This window comes from Paramisgurnus dabryanus, chromosome 23 (assembly GCF_030506205.2).
Source record: "Paramisgurnus dabryanus chromosome 23, PD_genome_1.1, whole genome shotgun sequence".
Classification (NCBI taxonomy): Eukaryota; Metazoa; Chordata; class Actinopteri; order Cypriniformes; family Cobitidae; genus Paramisgurnus; species Paramisgurnus dabryanus.
In genome coordinates this window covers 23,482,178-23,495,924 of record NC_133359.1, presented here as the reverse complement: position 1 = coordinate 23,495,924, position 13,747 = coordinate 23,482,178, and the positions used below count along the sequence as shown (strand labels likewise).

Genomic DNA, 13,747 nt, shown 5'->3' with positions numbered 1-13,747 from the left:
TCAATGTGACCCGCTCCATCAAAATCGTCACGAAAATCGAACACAATACAAGGGTTAAAGTCCTGCACTTGGTAGGTTTTTTCTGCAGCATCTGAAGTTTGCTTATTATCCGTTATTTCTCTCTCCAGAAACCACTTGCGTGCATTTTTGTTTATGATAAGACTATAAAGGAGCGTGTGAAGTGCTATTTTTTATGCTGCTTAATAATCTTAGCTTTAGACACTTTTATGGGTATTTGCTGTGTGAATGAGGTTCATGTGAGGATGCTCTGTACTGACCACAGCTCTGCGTTCAATGCAGTCATCCCTGACAGACTACTAGCCAATCGGCTATACTAAGGTCTCTCCTCATCTTTCTGCCAATGGATCTTCCTGACCAACCGCCCCCAAATGGTTAGATTATTTCTCCTCCACCCTAACATTCTGCACATTGTGTGAATATTCCCGCCGTACCTTACTGTATAACACATCTATATACAGTTTAACACTTGAATTCCACTGTACAACTTGTAATATTGGGTTAAATGTTTATGCAGTACATTACTTTGTATTATGCAATAACACTTATGATGTGCAATAAGACCCTGCTGTATATATTTATGTCTCCCACAAACACTGAGACACTCCGCTATGTCCCAGCAGACAGAGATTTGATCCCATGGCCTACACGCTATGCCACTGCCTGAATCACTTCAAGCTTTTCATTGATTCTGATGCATGAAATCCTGCAGCATATTGGGGCAATGACAAACCTACATGGGATTCACTCATTTGCTGAATGGAAAGATCTTGGGACAATTTGATTGACAAACACATACACAAAGAAAATTATATCAACTTATATCAACTTATCATAGACAAAGTAACAGGAAGCCCCTGGATGGCGCGTGTGCTTCAAGATGATCAAAACAACTACTTTATATAACATTTCACAAGTCCTTCAGTGATGTTCATTTAATTCAAGCGATTTAACAAAGTGTCTGTTGAAAACACAGAAGACGCGCTCGACCTGTCAATAAACATTAAACGAGAAAAACTCATGAAAACCATAAGCAGCTTCATCCAGCGGCTGATGATTATCTTGAATTTTATATGAAGATGCCAAAATAACCTTTTGTTCACACGTGTTTAAGTTTCAATATATAGCTGTGAGCCTCTGCTCGGTGTTTACATTGTTTTCATCGCGCCAATGTGTTTTAATACTCCAGTTTTATTGTAAATGTTAGAGGAGAAAACACACGCCAGCGGCTCATGGAGGCGCATAGACACTGAGCTGTAACGGTTGAGTCTATATGGTTCTCATGTGCTGTGTAAAAGCGCCACGAGCTCTGCTACTCATCATTACTGATATTTTGTTTACTGTGTGATCCTACATACGCGTAAAGAAATGGCAGAAACCGCCCCAGCTGTTGCCGCAGCGCCGGCCAAAGCGCCTAAAAAGAAATCCGCTGCAAAAGCAAAGAAAACCGGACCAAGCGTGGGTGATCTCATCGTTAAAGCCGTCTCGGCTTCCAAGGAGAGGAACGGCGTCTCTCTCGCCGCCCTGAAGAAAGCGCTCGCCGCCGGTGGTTACGACGTGGAGAAGAAAAACGCCCGCGTCAAGATCGCCATCAAGAACCTGGTCACTAAAGGCACCCTGGTCCAGACCAAAGGGACCGGCGCTTCCGGGTCTTTCAAACTGAACAAAAAGCAGACAGAGACCAAGGCAAAACCAGCGAAGAAAGCCGCTCCTAAAGCAAAGAAGCCCGCAGCCAAGAAACCCGTCGCTGCCAAGAAGCCCAAGACTGCAGCGACAAAGAAGACCGCCGCTAAGAAATCTCCCAAGAAAGTGAAGAAACCAGCCGCCACCGCCGCTAAAAAGGCAACAAAGAGCCCCAAGAAAGCAAAGAAGCCAGCGGCTCCTAAGAAAGCAGCGAAGAGCCCCAAGAAAGCAAAGGTTGCTAAACCCAAGACAGCAAAGCCTAAAGCAGCCAAGCCTAAAAAGGCAGCGCCCAAGAAGAAATAAAGTCAATACTTTATTTTTTTTACACTCAAAGGCTCTTTTAAGAGCCACCCACCAGTCCTTTAAAGAGCAATGTTTCAATTTGTGCAATGGTTTTTGCAGTTAATTTTCTTAATTTGATTTATTAAAACAATCAATACTAAATAAAATAGTGCTTCTACTAAGAAGTCTCTGATATTTTTTACTGAAGTGCCACACAGATTTTGCAGCGTCTTTGCCCTAAGAAAGCATTAGAATTTTAATGAACTTGAGTATTAAAGTTAAAGAAACTTCGTATTTATGACGTCCAATAGAGTAAAGCTGTAAGTAAAAGTTATTGCAGCATAATAACACTGATACAGTACAGATGCTTGTATTTTGTTCACTAGAAAAGTAAAAATACTTCACTACGTTCCACCTTGGCTTGTTAACTTTTGTTCAGTTTCTTTATTTCAGTTTCTGCCAGTTTAAACATCTGTCCTCAGGTAACACATACAGATAAACACATATAAATGTATGCATTATAATGAACTGTAAGATGGATTAAAGCATCTGCCAAATGTATAAATGTGAATTTAAGCGGCAATTGTAAAACAAAGGCAGGCAGAAAGATAGAAGGGGGCGGGCTTTCGCGTTTGGAGGGAAGTTCAGTGATTGGTTTGAACTTTTCACAGACTTCAACCAATAGGCAAATAAAGCAGCTGTTAAATACTGGAAACAACGTCCTTGAGTCACATATTTTTGAAGTTACAAGAATAAAGCGATAATGAGCGGCAGAGGCAAAACAGGTGGAAAGGCCAGAGCAAAGGCTAAGACTCGTTCATCCAGAGCCGGGCTTCAGTTTCCCGTCGGCCGCGTTCACAGACTTCTTCGCAAGGGTAACTATGGAGAGCGCGTCGGTGCTGGAGCTCCAGTTTATCTCGCCGCTGTGCTCGAGTATCTTACTGCTGAGATCCTGGAGTTGGCTGGAAACGCAGCTCGTGACAACAAGAAGACTCGCATCATTCCCCGCCATTTACAGCTGGCAGTGCGTAACGACGAGGAGTTGAACAAACTCTTGGGTCGCGTGACCATCGCTCAGGGCGGTGTGTTGCCCAACATTCAGGCTGTCTTGCTGCCAAAGAAGACCGAGAAGCCCGCCAAGGCAAAGTAAATGCGGTTTCTCCACAAATAAAAAAAAGGCTCTTTTAAGAGCCACCCACTTGACCTTAAAGAGAGCGAACTTTTGTGAGGTTTTTTGTATAGATCATTTATAAGTGTTTCATACAATATGTAACACAAAAATGGTTTAAGAAATATTAATATTATGCTGAAACTGGTTTAAGCCGTAGTTTTCAAACTGGTCAGGGGATGTCCTGTTTTTTAGTACAAGCCTACTTTCAAAAATTATTAATTTCTAGTGTTTTCTACTTTGCTCTTTATCTTCGTGATGTAATGTTATATTCTCTGTAAAGCTGCCGTGAAACAGAATTTCTGCAATAGAATTGAATTGAAAATGTCTCTTCAGGTTTATACGTCCAGCGTTAAGTGCTATTTAAATTCAAACAGTGTTTTTATAGATTAGATTCCTTGTGTTTCTTTTTACATAAAAGCGGGTTCCTCACATAAACCTTAACCATATTTGGTGATTCTTGGCACCATAGTTCGAAAACCCCTGGACTAAAATCACTGAAGGCTCAAAAATACACACTGAACATTATATGCTGTTAAAGAATGTCTGAGATCACATCGCGATTGTGATTTGTGTGTCAGGGGCGCTTTCATACTGGTGATGTCTTTTACTTTTTATGTAACACATTTTTTTTTTTATCAGAACACTCCAAATTAGTAATTACACATGACTTTAAACTTAAATGTGGCGTTAAGCTAAATAAAGGATATCGAGCGGGAACAAACCGCTTCTGCTCGTTTAAAAAGAGCCAATGGCCAGTAGACGTCACACATTAGCCAATCACACGCCAGTTTACTGTCTCCGCCCTCTGAGCTCGTGGTCTTCTAGTCTATAAAAGCAGCTTTCTGAGCGTAGTTCTATACTCACTTTTCTACGAAGAAGAGATTTGACTTCAGTTATGGCAAGAACAAAGCAGACCGCTCGTAAATCCACCGGAGGCAAAGCGCCCAGGAAGCAGCTCGCTACTAAAGCTGCCCGTAAGAGCGCCCCAGCTACCGGCGGTGTGAAGAAGCCTCATCGTTACAGGCCCGGTACCGTAGCGCTGAGAGAAATCCGCCGCTATCAGAAGTCTACTGAGCTGCTGATCCGTAAGCTGCCTTTCCAGCGTCTGGTGAGAGAAATCGCCCAGGACTTCAAGACTGATCTGCGCTTCCAGAGCTCTGCCGTCATGGCCCTGCAGGAGTCCAGCGAAGCTTATTTGGTCGGTCTGTTTGAGGACACCAACCTGTGCGCTATCCACGCCAAGAGGGTCACCATCATGCCCAAAGACATCCAGCTGGCCCGCCGCATTCGTGGTGAACGCGCTTAAATTCAACGTCATCCGCATCAACACAAAGGCTCTTTTAAGAGCCACCACAATTCCACCGAACGAGAGAATTTCAGAAGTTAAACTCTTATGGATAACTTTAAGAGAAGTTTATTAACTTTAAAACTGTTGTTAAAAGTAACTGAACGGAAGTATTAGTTTGTAAATTCAAAGTTGAGTTCCCCTTGGTTTAAACTGTAATTCATTTTTAGTAATGTAAGCACTACAATCTACTGACTATGTAACCACTAACTTGAGGGTTAGTGACGTCTAAGCACAGCAAGAAAATAAGACAAATAAGAAATTGTCTCGTGCTCCGGGTTTACGAACTCAAAATGTAAAAGTTAAGGATTCACGGTTTTCGCTTGAGTATAAAATGGTTAAATATTAGTTTCTAGACAATTGCATCTGTAAACACTACCATACGTAAGTGACTATTAAATATCGGATAAACCACCAAAAAATTAAGTTCTTTACATTTGGGTTAACATTGCTGCATCTGTAAAACAACACATTTACTGTAAACAAGCATGGCTGCATGTTGTGTTGTGCAGGTGCGAAAATCATAATTTGGTAAACGTAAAAAAAAATCAAATGTGATGTCTTGTGTGGCAATAAATGATTGAGAAGGTGGGTCGAACTAAAAGTACGTTGCTGGCTCCGCCTTCATTTGAGTGTTTCCATCAGGTCCTGTAAGCAACTGTAAAGTCTTGTATCACAGCACTCCGTTGTGCAGTTTTAATACGAGAAACTGAAGTCATGTCTGGTAGAGGCAAAGGCGGGAAAGGACTCGGTAAAGGAGGCGCTAAGCGTCATCGCAAGGTTCTGCGTGATAACATCCAGGGAATCACCAAACCCGCCATCCGTCGTCTCGCTCGTCGTGGTGGAGTCAAGCGTATCTCCGGTCTGATCTATGAGGAGACTCGCGGTGTGTTGAAGGTGTTTTTGGAGAACGTTATTCGTGACGCCGTCACCTACACTGAACACGCCAAGAGAAAGACCGTCACCGCCATGGATGTCGTCTATGCTCTGAAGCGTCAGGGTCGCACTCTGTACGGTTTCGGAGGTTAAATGATTAAATCACGCAAACCCAAACGGCTCTTTTAAGAGCCACCCATTTTCTCAAATAAAGAGTTAACGTGTCCGTTTTAGTATAAATCAAGTTTGTTCTTTAAGATTAAGCTTTCTCATCACGGTCTTTCTTGGTATTGTGTATCTATTTGGACCGTTTTGGTCGTGATACTTTAGTTAATTTCGGACATTAGAAATAATGTGTAAGCCAAGCATTATGACACGTAAAGCCGGTTACAGAATTTTACAACTGAAATAACAATCCAGTTCTAAAGTTTTCTTCGTAGTAATGCTACATACATACATACTTTATAGATCTTGCTTACAGACGCTAAATATCATAGTCTAACTTTGTCACATAAGCTTTACATGCTATCAGTTTATTACACAAATGTAAAATGAAGGACAGGACAAGATTAGCATACAAACTTCATTACATGTTTTTCGACTAAAAGTGGTGGATTAATTTTTGTTTTCTTTGAGTAAATAAATCTTGGAATAGAATTGTGCATAAAATCTCCTTCATGCTCATAGTAAGTGTCATGTCAGTCTTATGAACACGCCTTCAAGTGAATTGTAACCAAAAACTTTATAGTATAATAAGCAATAGCATTGTGTACAAAATTGAGCGGGAAAGTAAAACAACCCTCAAACGCATATGGCGATTCAAACATGAGGCGGTAGGTGGGACTTAAGCTTCGAAGACACTGATTGGCTTACTTGGTTTACAGCTACTCCAATGACATCCATTCGTGTTCTTTGTCCAATCACATACCGCAATCAGATGGTACGGCTACAGTCTCAAAAAAATTTGCATGGCCAGTGTATATATGCTTCTTCACACACTCAAATCTTCATTCATTGTGTTAATTTGACATAGTGATCATGCCTGAGCCAGCAAAGCCCGCCCCTAAGAAGGGATCTAAGAAGGCCGTTACTAAAGCTGCCGGAAAGGGAGGCAAGAAGCGCAAGAGGTCCAGGAAGGAGAGCTATGCCATCTACGTCTACAAGGTTCTGAAGCAGGTTCATCCTGACACCGGGATTTCCTCTAAGGCCATGGGGATCATGAACTCTTTCGTCAATGATATTTTCGAGCGTATCGCCTGTGAGTCCTCTCGTCTCGCTCACTACAACAAGCGCTCCACCATCACATCGAGAGAGATCCAGACCGCCGTGCGTCTCCTGCTGCCCGGTGAACTCGCCAAACACGCCGTGTCTGAGGGAACAAAGGCCGTCACCAAGTACACCAGCTCCAAATAAATCTGTTGAAACTTTCAACACCCAAAGGCTCTTTTAAGAGCCACCCACTTTTTCATTTGAAGAGTTTCCATGTTTATTAAACTCTAGTGGTGGTCAGATATCTTTCAAATGAGAAGGCTTAAGTTTTGATAGACTTTAGTTTGAGTTGTGCAATTGTGTTTGCAATGTTAATGCACTTTGCAAACAGAGCAATTACGAAGTTTCAATTTTGTCCGGTCTACAACAAACATGCACATTTTAAGCATGAAACACTCGTGCTGCAGTCTACTAGTTAATTAATTTACCATAGTTAATGCTACACAATACTATAGTAATTATTCTTTGCCATATAATGAAAGTTTTACCAGGCCACTTGTACAAATGCTGAATGGAAAGCTGGTTGTTTTAACCTTAAACTGCAACATTGTTTACAACCTCAAAATGTTATACTAAGTGTAAACTATTTGTATGAGTAATAGTGAGATATCTTTCTGGCATGAGCTTTACCAGAGCCTTTTATTTGTCAGAGGATATTTGTATTGTCAAAGACATTGTTGGCATTCATTTGTGATGCTGTGAAACAAAAACATATATTCATTTATCTTATTTGCATGGTGAAGAATTTATTAAAGCAATACACACAGAATCTGGGACTTCTTCATTTGTAATGAAGGCAGGTTTTTACGGTAAAATAATAAAACAATGATAAATGATTTCAGAACTTTTACACATTTAATGTAAAATATGCAAGAGAGATAAAAAAATCAAACGACCTAACTGCAGAAGTGTACACACCTTAAAACTAACACGTTTTGATTTTACCGGCCTATTAACATCATCATCTTGGCACATCTTAACTTCTTGTCATCTTAAATATTTTCAAAGTTATAGATCTGTGAAATGTTGAGTTCATTCCTGTGCATGGACCTCTGCATACCCACACTGATTTTCTTGTGCTTTGTATCGTTGTTATTCTGAACTGTGAAATCTCTCAAAAATGTTTCCCCACTCCTAATTCTAATGCCCTACCCTTTGAGATGTAAACCAAGAATAATAATGTAAATGGCCACTCTTAAAGGCGATTTATAGTCATGCGTAGGTCCTACGCAGATTGATCTGATTAGGCTCCAGTGTTCACCCAATGACTGGATGATGTGTAAACAGAGGTCTTTAATTATCATAGACCCCCCTTTGACATGAAGTCTCACTTTTGCTCCAATACTATAATTAATAAAATATCACTTAAGGTTGTATTGCTTGAACTGAGATTACTTCTATAATAATCAAGGCTTTTATGATGAGCTTGTTTTAAGTTGGAGTGGAATCTGTTTAGAGTCCGTCTGTAATTCTTACACGTCATTTCATTTAGATGATTTGTTTATATGATTTTGAAAGAAGAGGATGAACTGGAGTTATCGATGCACTTGAAAGTGGTTGAATTTGATTATGTAATTTATAAAAATATTTTTAATTTTATAAAAATTATAAAAAAATGAAATGTTTCAATTGTGAAGAATGGGTCATTTAATTTGTGCCTGTCAAAGAAAAAACAATGCGGCAGATGGGGGCAATGCTGATGAAGCAGAGCAGGCCGGGACGTCAAGAGAGGGGTGCAAGTTGAATTTTTTTTTCTGATATTAAACAGTTCATGGACAAAACTATGATGTTTATGTTGGAAGGGTTGTTTACCAACAAAGAAGTATAACTGTTGAAGAAAATAGTCAGGAAACTTGTCATCCAAGATTCCCTGCGCCGTTGGGCTCTTGACCTTTTATGTCTAAGATGATAGAGACCTATTCAGACCTATCTTGATAATTGTATTTATGAAACATTTAATTCTGGCTTCAAGTCTATGTACAGTACAAAGTCACAGTCTCCGTGGTCTCTCTGGTTTCTTGATAGTAACCTAAAAATGGATAAACAGATCAATACTGTGGTAGGCGCGAGCTTCTCTCTTACATACGCCCATCTTATGTTCATTCTTGGCTTCCTGTTCATTTCCGTATCAACTTCAAAATTCTGCTTTTGATTTATAAATCCTTAAATAACCAAAATAACCTCTTTATCTGTCTGAACTTCTACACTTGTAGGTTATAGATCTAGAGATCAAAATCTTCCTCTGATTCTCAGATCACCGCTAATAAACAGATGGGACAAAGCTTTTGCAATGCAGGCCCTAAATTATGGAACAGCTTGCCGTCACATTAGAATCGCTCCATATCCTCAACTGCTTTTAAAACCTTGTTAAAATCCTACTTTTCTTTGGATTTTAATATTGTGTGAAGTCTATAGACTGCTTTTATTGTTTAAGGTACAATATGTAAGATGTTTGCAGTAAAATATCCAAAAACCACTAGGCCAGTGTTATATATTTTGTTCAGCTGATTATCTCTAATGTTTTAACTATTTGTAAATTATGAGAACATTGCCATTCTAAACAGTTTCAATGACATTACCCTTTGTTACCACCTTTACTGATGTAGAAAGCACATAACAATAGTGTCGTGGACAAATGCGGAAGTATGGTTTAGTGTATTTAGTGTCTGTCGGGCCACTCGCTTGTTTATGGTAAATTTGTTGATCTGAACATTAAGTGCCGTGTTAACACACAATTGAATTGGGCTAAAACAGTAACATCTATGACTAACAATTTAGTTGTAAACATTACATGAAAGCTTACATAATGAAATAAAACAATGTCATCAAACGCAACATTTATATAACTTAACATGATTTCTTGTTCCTATCTGATTGATTGCTGTAGGGATTGAGTTAAAGACAACAAATCCCATCTGGAACATTTTGGCAAGATGTGCTAAGGTGTAAACAGGCTGTTAAAATCAAAACATGTTAGTTTTAAGGTGTGTACTCTTCTACAGTTAGTTTCTTTTATTTTTTTCTATCAAACATGTCACATTAGATTGCATATTTTACATTAAAGGAACACTCCACTTTTTGAAAATATGCGCATTTTCCAGCTCCCCTAGAGTTAAATATTTGATTTTTATCGTTTTGGAATCCATTCAGCCGATCTGTGGGTCTGGTGGTACCACTTTTAACATAGCTTAGCACAATACATTGATTTTTACGCATAATCCATTGATGATAATATGCAGCAGCACCTGAAAATAGTCCTCTTGGACTTTCAATAGCAGGGGTCTATTTTCGGGGACTGCGTAGTATCATTGTGCCTCCTGCAGCCATGTTACATCAGCAAAGTCCTTGATTGTTACGCCAGAATGAGAGTATAGTTCCTAGCAATATCTCCCTAGAAAATCACAATCAATGGATTATGCTAAACTATGCTAAAAGTGGTACCACCAGACCCAGAGATCAGCTGAATGGATTCCAAAATGGTAAAAATAATGTTTAACTCTAGGGGAGCTGAAAAATTAGCACATTTTAAGGTTACGACTACTAGTTTTGCCTTCAGTGTATGATGTAGTCTATATCTGAATACCATGCACATGCAGGGGGTGCCCGAGCACCTGCCCTTTTACCCCTGGATGATCAAAGTGCCCATTTTGTCAAGGCATTTTTTTGTAATTAAATGCCCTTTTGTGAATGCCTGTCCAATCTATCTATAGGTAAAATTAATTTAAATAAAAAATGCTGTAAATAAAACAAGTCACATGTTGACCTATTGACCTTTCACCGGACAATCTCTTCCGGGATGATCCGGATGAAAAGAGAGCATGCACAGCTTTTGTTTATATTGCTGTGTGTAACCCCTCGAGAACATTAAATACAAGAAACATTAGCACAGCAGCTAAACGTCTACACACAGCATATAAATATAAACAATGATCCATACATGTTCACGCACTTCGTTTTTGGGGGAAATAAAAGATTCACATGCTTTGAGGGGTCGGGTCTTTGTTTTTTGACTCTAAACTATACTTCAAATTACTATCATGAAAATATATGATATATAAATATAATAAAAAATGTGGAGTGCTATAAAAATGTTCACATCACTGGTAGACAGACTCATACTGATTTTATAATTCTCTGATTTATCCTCATAATTGCCGTTTTTATTATTATTTAAATAATCAAAAATAATAAATTCAGAACAGGATTAGTCAGACTTCAGTGAGGAATGTGCTTTTACACTTTAAGCATCGCCCCTCCGAAGATCTCTGCACAGCCCTGCTGAATATCAACAGCATCTTGTCACTGGGTTTTATTATATTACAGAAGTGATCTGGTATAAGAGTTATGATAATGATATGGTAATATGGCATATAATAATGACTACAGTATTGTGTAACATTAACTATGGTAAATTGATTAACTGATTAAAAGGTGCAGCTTGATGTTGTCTAATCAGATAAAAATTCAGTTTTCATTGCTCTGTTTGTAAGGGGTGTACGAATACTTCAAGTACAACACCATCTAAAAAGTATATGCATCAAAACATCTTTGAAGGAGAAGAATTTACACATTTTTAAAGAAAATTGATATGGCATGTTTCTTTTAAGCATAGAAACTCTTTAAACGATAAAGTGGGTGGCTCTTAAAAGAGCCTTTGGGGTGTTGAAAGTTTCAACAGATTTATTTGGAGCTGGTGTACTTGGTGACGGCTTTTGTCCCCTCAGACACGGCGTGTTTGGCGAGTTCACCGGGCAGCAGCAGACGCACGGCGGTCTGGATCTCTCTCGATGTGATGGTGGAGCGCTTGTTGTAGTGAGCGAGACGAGAGGACTCACCGGCGATACGCTCAAAAATATCATTGACGAAAGAATTCATGATCCCCATGGCCTTAGAGGAAATCCCGGTGTCAGGATGAACCTGCTTCAAGACCTTGTAGACGTAGATAGCATAGCTCTCCTTCCTGGACCTCTTGCGCTTCTTGCCGCCCTTTACAGCGGTTTTAGTAACGGCCTTCTTGGATCCCTTCTTCGGTGCGGACTTCGCTGGCTCAGGCATGATTTCTCAAGACAGAACAACCGAGTGTGTAACAATCTGCGCTGGTGAAGAAATATTTATTCTCTGTTCATGCTAATTTTCATGGAGATCAGGCTCACGGTACTGATTGGGTGTCTTCATTAGACAAATAGCACGAATGGATTTCATTGGAGCAGCAAACACGTAAGCGAGCCAATCAAAGACGCTTAAACGGTAGCCCCACCCATAGCCGAATGTTTGAATTTAATACACCCACGCATTCTAGCGCGAATGTACTTTCCCGCTCATTTTTAAAATACAATTTCTGTGAAATATAATCGTTTCTTTAAATAGTTTTTATAAAAGTCGGCAGCCTTCTGCTCTTTATCTTCATTTTGCAAGAAAATGTTTAACTATTACAATCTCTTATAAAGGCAGTATAACATTACTAATGCTGGGGACACAACACTAATAAATTGCGAACACATTCGAAGATTCTCAACACAAGAGTGTTTATTACATAAATTGTTTTTATCCGTGACTGTAAACAAAGACTAAGCACAACTGGGACAGGCTAGGCATAATCAATCGTTATGATCAAATTACATAATCACTGCGAACATTATTAGGGGTCCCTAACTTGAGCGCACAGTTTTTGGGAAAATCTTCCGTGTTTAGGGCGTTAGTAAAGCGAACTTTGTTATGAATCCAAAACACTTTTGTATTTTGGAGAAGTACCTTCATATTAAAAGGACGGCCAAAACAACGCAGCGCCATAACATGTCTGTGTAAGATGAAAAATTCAAATACTCCATACATGTTGCTAACTTTTAAACACGGTATATTTATAAAAGACCATTTAAACCAAAACAAAAACCCCGAGCAAGTATCGACTCTTCATGTGATAATGTGGGTGGCTCTTAAAAGAGCCGTTTGGGTTTGCGTGATTTAATCACTTAACCTCCGAAACCGTACAGAGTGCGACCCTGACGCTTCAGAGCATAGACGACATCCATGGCGGTGACGGTCTTTCTCTTGGCGTGTTCAGTGTAGGTGACGGCGTCACGAATAACGTTCTCCAAAAACACCTTCAGCACACCGCGGGTCTCCTCATAGATCAGACCGGAAATACGCTTTACTCCACCACGGCGAGCGAGACGACGGATGGCGGGTTTGGTGATTCCCTGGATGTTATCACGCAAAACCTTGCGATGACGCTTTGCGCCTCCTTTGCCGAGTCCTTTACCACCCTTTCCTCTTCCAGACATGATTTCGATCTTTAGAAATCAAGAGTAATGAAGTGGGGCAGTGAAACAGGACTTTACAGTTGCCTACAGGACCTAGTGGAAACACACTAGGTGCATGGTAAGGAGAGTTACGAGGTCACCTGCTGGACAACCGGCAAATTGCACATATTAGGTCCTGAACAATGTGACTTCAATGTGATTGACTGAACATCGATTAATAAAACAATGAAGAAGAAAACAACACTGGCAAGTTATTGGTGGGGACAAAAGGACAAAGGGTTGCTTGTGACTGCTGCTGCATTTCAGGGCCAATAAAAATTATATAAAAAAGGAAAATAGCTAACATGTGTAAAACTCAAACAGTGTCCATGACAGCTACATCATAAACCTGATGTCTTTCTCTTACTCGCAGTTGAAAAACACTGTAGTGCACCCATTATTTCCTGTACTGAAGTGTAAACTACTACTACAAGACTACTAAAGTGTAAACTTCACAACAAACTATCATTTAATTGTGTAGAGCAGTGGTTCTCAAACTGGGGGCCGCGAGAAGGTGCCGGGGGCCCCAGTTTTATGACATTTTATCATGAATTCTGTGGAACTAAACCTAAAAAAAAATAAGGCTACTAACCAACAGGACTACTTTGTATCATTCAATGTGTTTTGTTTAATTAAAAGTTAAGTTTTAGAGCAGTTTTTTGTCATACATTTTCTTTGGGGGGGCCGCAAAGGAATGCGGCATACACAAGGGGGGCCGCACGATGAAACGTTTGAGATTCAGAAGCTACACAATACAAAGCCCATAATAATATAAATGATAATATAAATAAACAATATAAACCT

The 13,747-nt window shown here is 39.7% G+C and overlaps 8 protein-coding genes across 8 annotated transcripts in view; 5 read left to right on the top strand and 3 right to left on the bottom strand.

Moving 5' to 3' along the window:
* LOC135788203 (histone H2AX-like) overlaps positions 1–3,133 on the top strand; it is a 43,896-nt gene extending 40,763 nt beyond the window's left edge. Inside the window, exon 2 of the mRNA XM_073813363.1 lies at positions 2,728–3,133. Coding sequence (XP_073669464.1) covers positions 2,728–3,133 — 406 coding nt within the window. The remainder of the gene's footprint in view (positions 1–2,727) is intronic.
* Positions 1–13,747, bottom strand: part of LOC135788197 (uncharacterized) — a 75,151-nt gene that overhangs the window by 6,860 nt on the left and 54,544 nt on the right. The window lies entirely within an intron of this gene.
* Positions 1,282–2,080, top strand: LOC135781028 (histone H1-like). Its single transcript, XM_065291340.2, has one exon. The coding sequence runs from the start codon at positions 1,387–1,389 to the stop codon at positions 2,002–2,004; it is 618 nt and encodes a 205-aa protein (XP_065147412.1). The 5' UTR covers positions 1,282–1,386; the 3' UTR covers positions 2,005–2,080.
* Positions 4,043–4,485, top strand: LOC135781035 (histone H3). Its single transcript, XM_065291349.2, has one exon. The coding sequence runs from the start codon at positions 4,050–4,052 to the stop codon at positions 4,458–4,460; it is 411 nt and encodes a 136-aa protein (XP_065147421.1). The 5' UTR covers positions 4,043–4,049; the 3' UTR covers positions 4,461–4,485.
* Positions 5,215–5,532, top strand: LOC135780811 (histone H4). Its single transcript, XM_065291090.2, has one exon. It carries the CDS (start codon positions 5,217–5,219, stop codon positions 5,526–5,528), a length of 312 nt encoding a protein of 103 aa, XP_065147162.1. The 5' UTR covers positions 5,215–5,216; the 3' UTR covers positions 5,529–5,532.
* LOC135781058 (histone H2B-like) lies at positions 6,414–6,837 on the top strand. The gene has a single exon (XM_065291373.2). It carries the CDS (start codon positions 6,414–6,416, stop codon positions 6,786–6,788), a length of 375 nt encoding a protein of 124 aa, XP_065147445.1. The 3' UTR covers positions 6,789–6,837.
* On the bottom strand, positions 11,325–11,699 carry LOC135781071 (histone H2B-like). Its single transcript, XM_065291386.1, has one exon. The coding sequence runs from the start codon at positions 11,697–11,699 to the stop codon at positions 11,325–11,327; it is 375 nt and encodes a 124-aa protein (XP_065147458.1).
* On the bottom strand, positions 12,382–13,305 carry LOC135787879 (histone H4). The gene has a single exon (XM_073813412.1). The coding sequence runs from the start codon at positions 12,923–12,925 to the stop codon at positions 12,614–12,616; it is 312 nt and encodes a 103-aa protein (XP_073669513.1). The 5' UTR covers positions 12,926–13,305; the 3' UTR covers positions 12,382–12,613.

Coding starts and splice junctions, on each gene's coding strand:
- LOC135781028 (XM_065291340.2), top strand. CDS start 1,387: ATGGCAGAAACCGCCCCAGCTGTTGCCGCAGCGCCGGCCAAAGCGCCT.
- LOC135781035 (XM_065291349.2), top strand. CDS start 4,050: ATGGCAAGAACAAAGCAGACCGCTCGTAAATCCACCGGAGGCAAAGCG.
- LOC135780811 (XM_065291090.2), top strand. CDS start 5,217: ATGTCTGGTAGAGGCAAAGGCGGGAAAGGACTCGGTAAAGGAGGCGCT.
- LOC135781058 (XM_065291373.2), top strand. CDS start 6,414: ATGCCTGAGCCAGCAAAGCCCGCCCCTAAGAAGGGATCTAAGAAGGCC.
- LOC135781071 (XM_065291386.1), bottom strand. CDS start 11,699: ATGCCTGAGCCAGCGAAGTCCGCACCGAAGAAGGGATCCAAGAAGGCC.
- LOC135787879 (XM_073813412.1), bottom strand. CDS start 12,925: ATGTCTGGAAGAGGAAAGGGTGGTAAAGGACTCGGCAAAGGAGGCGCA.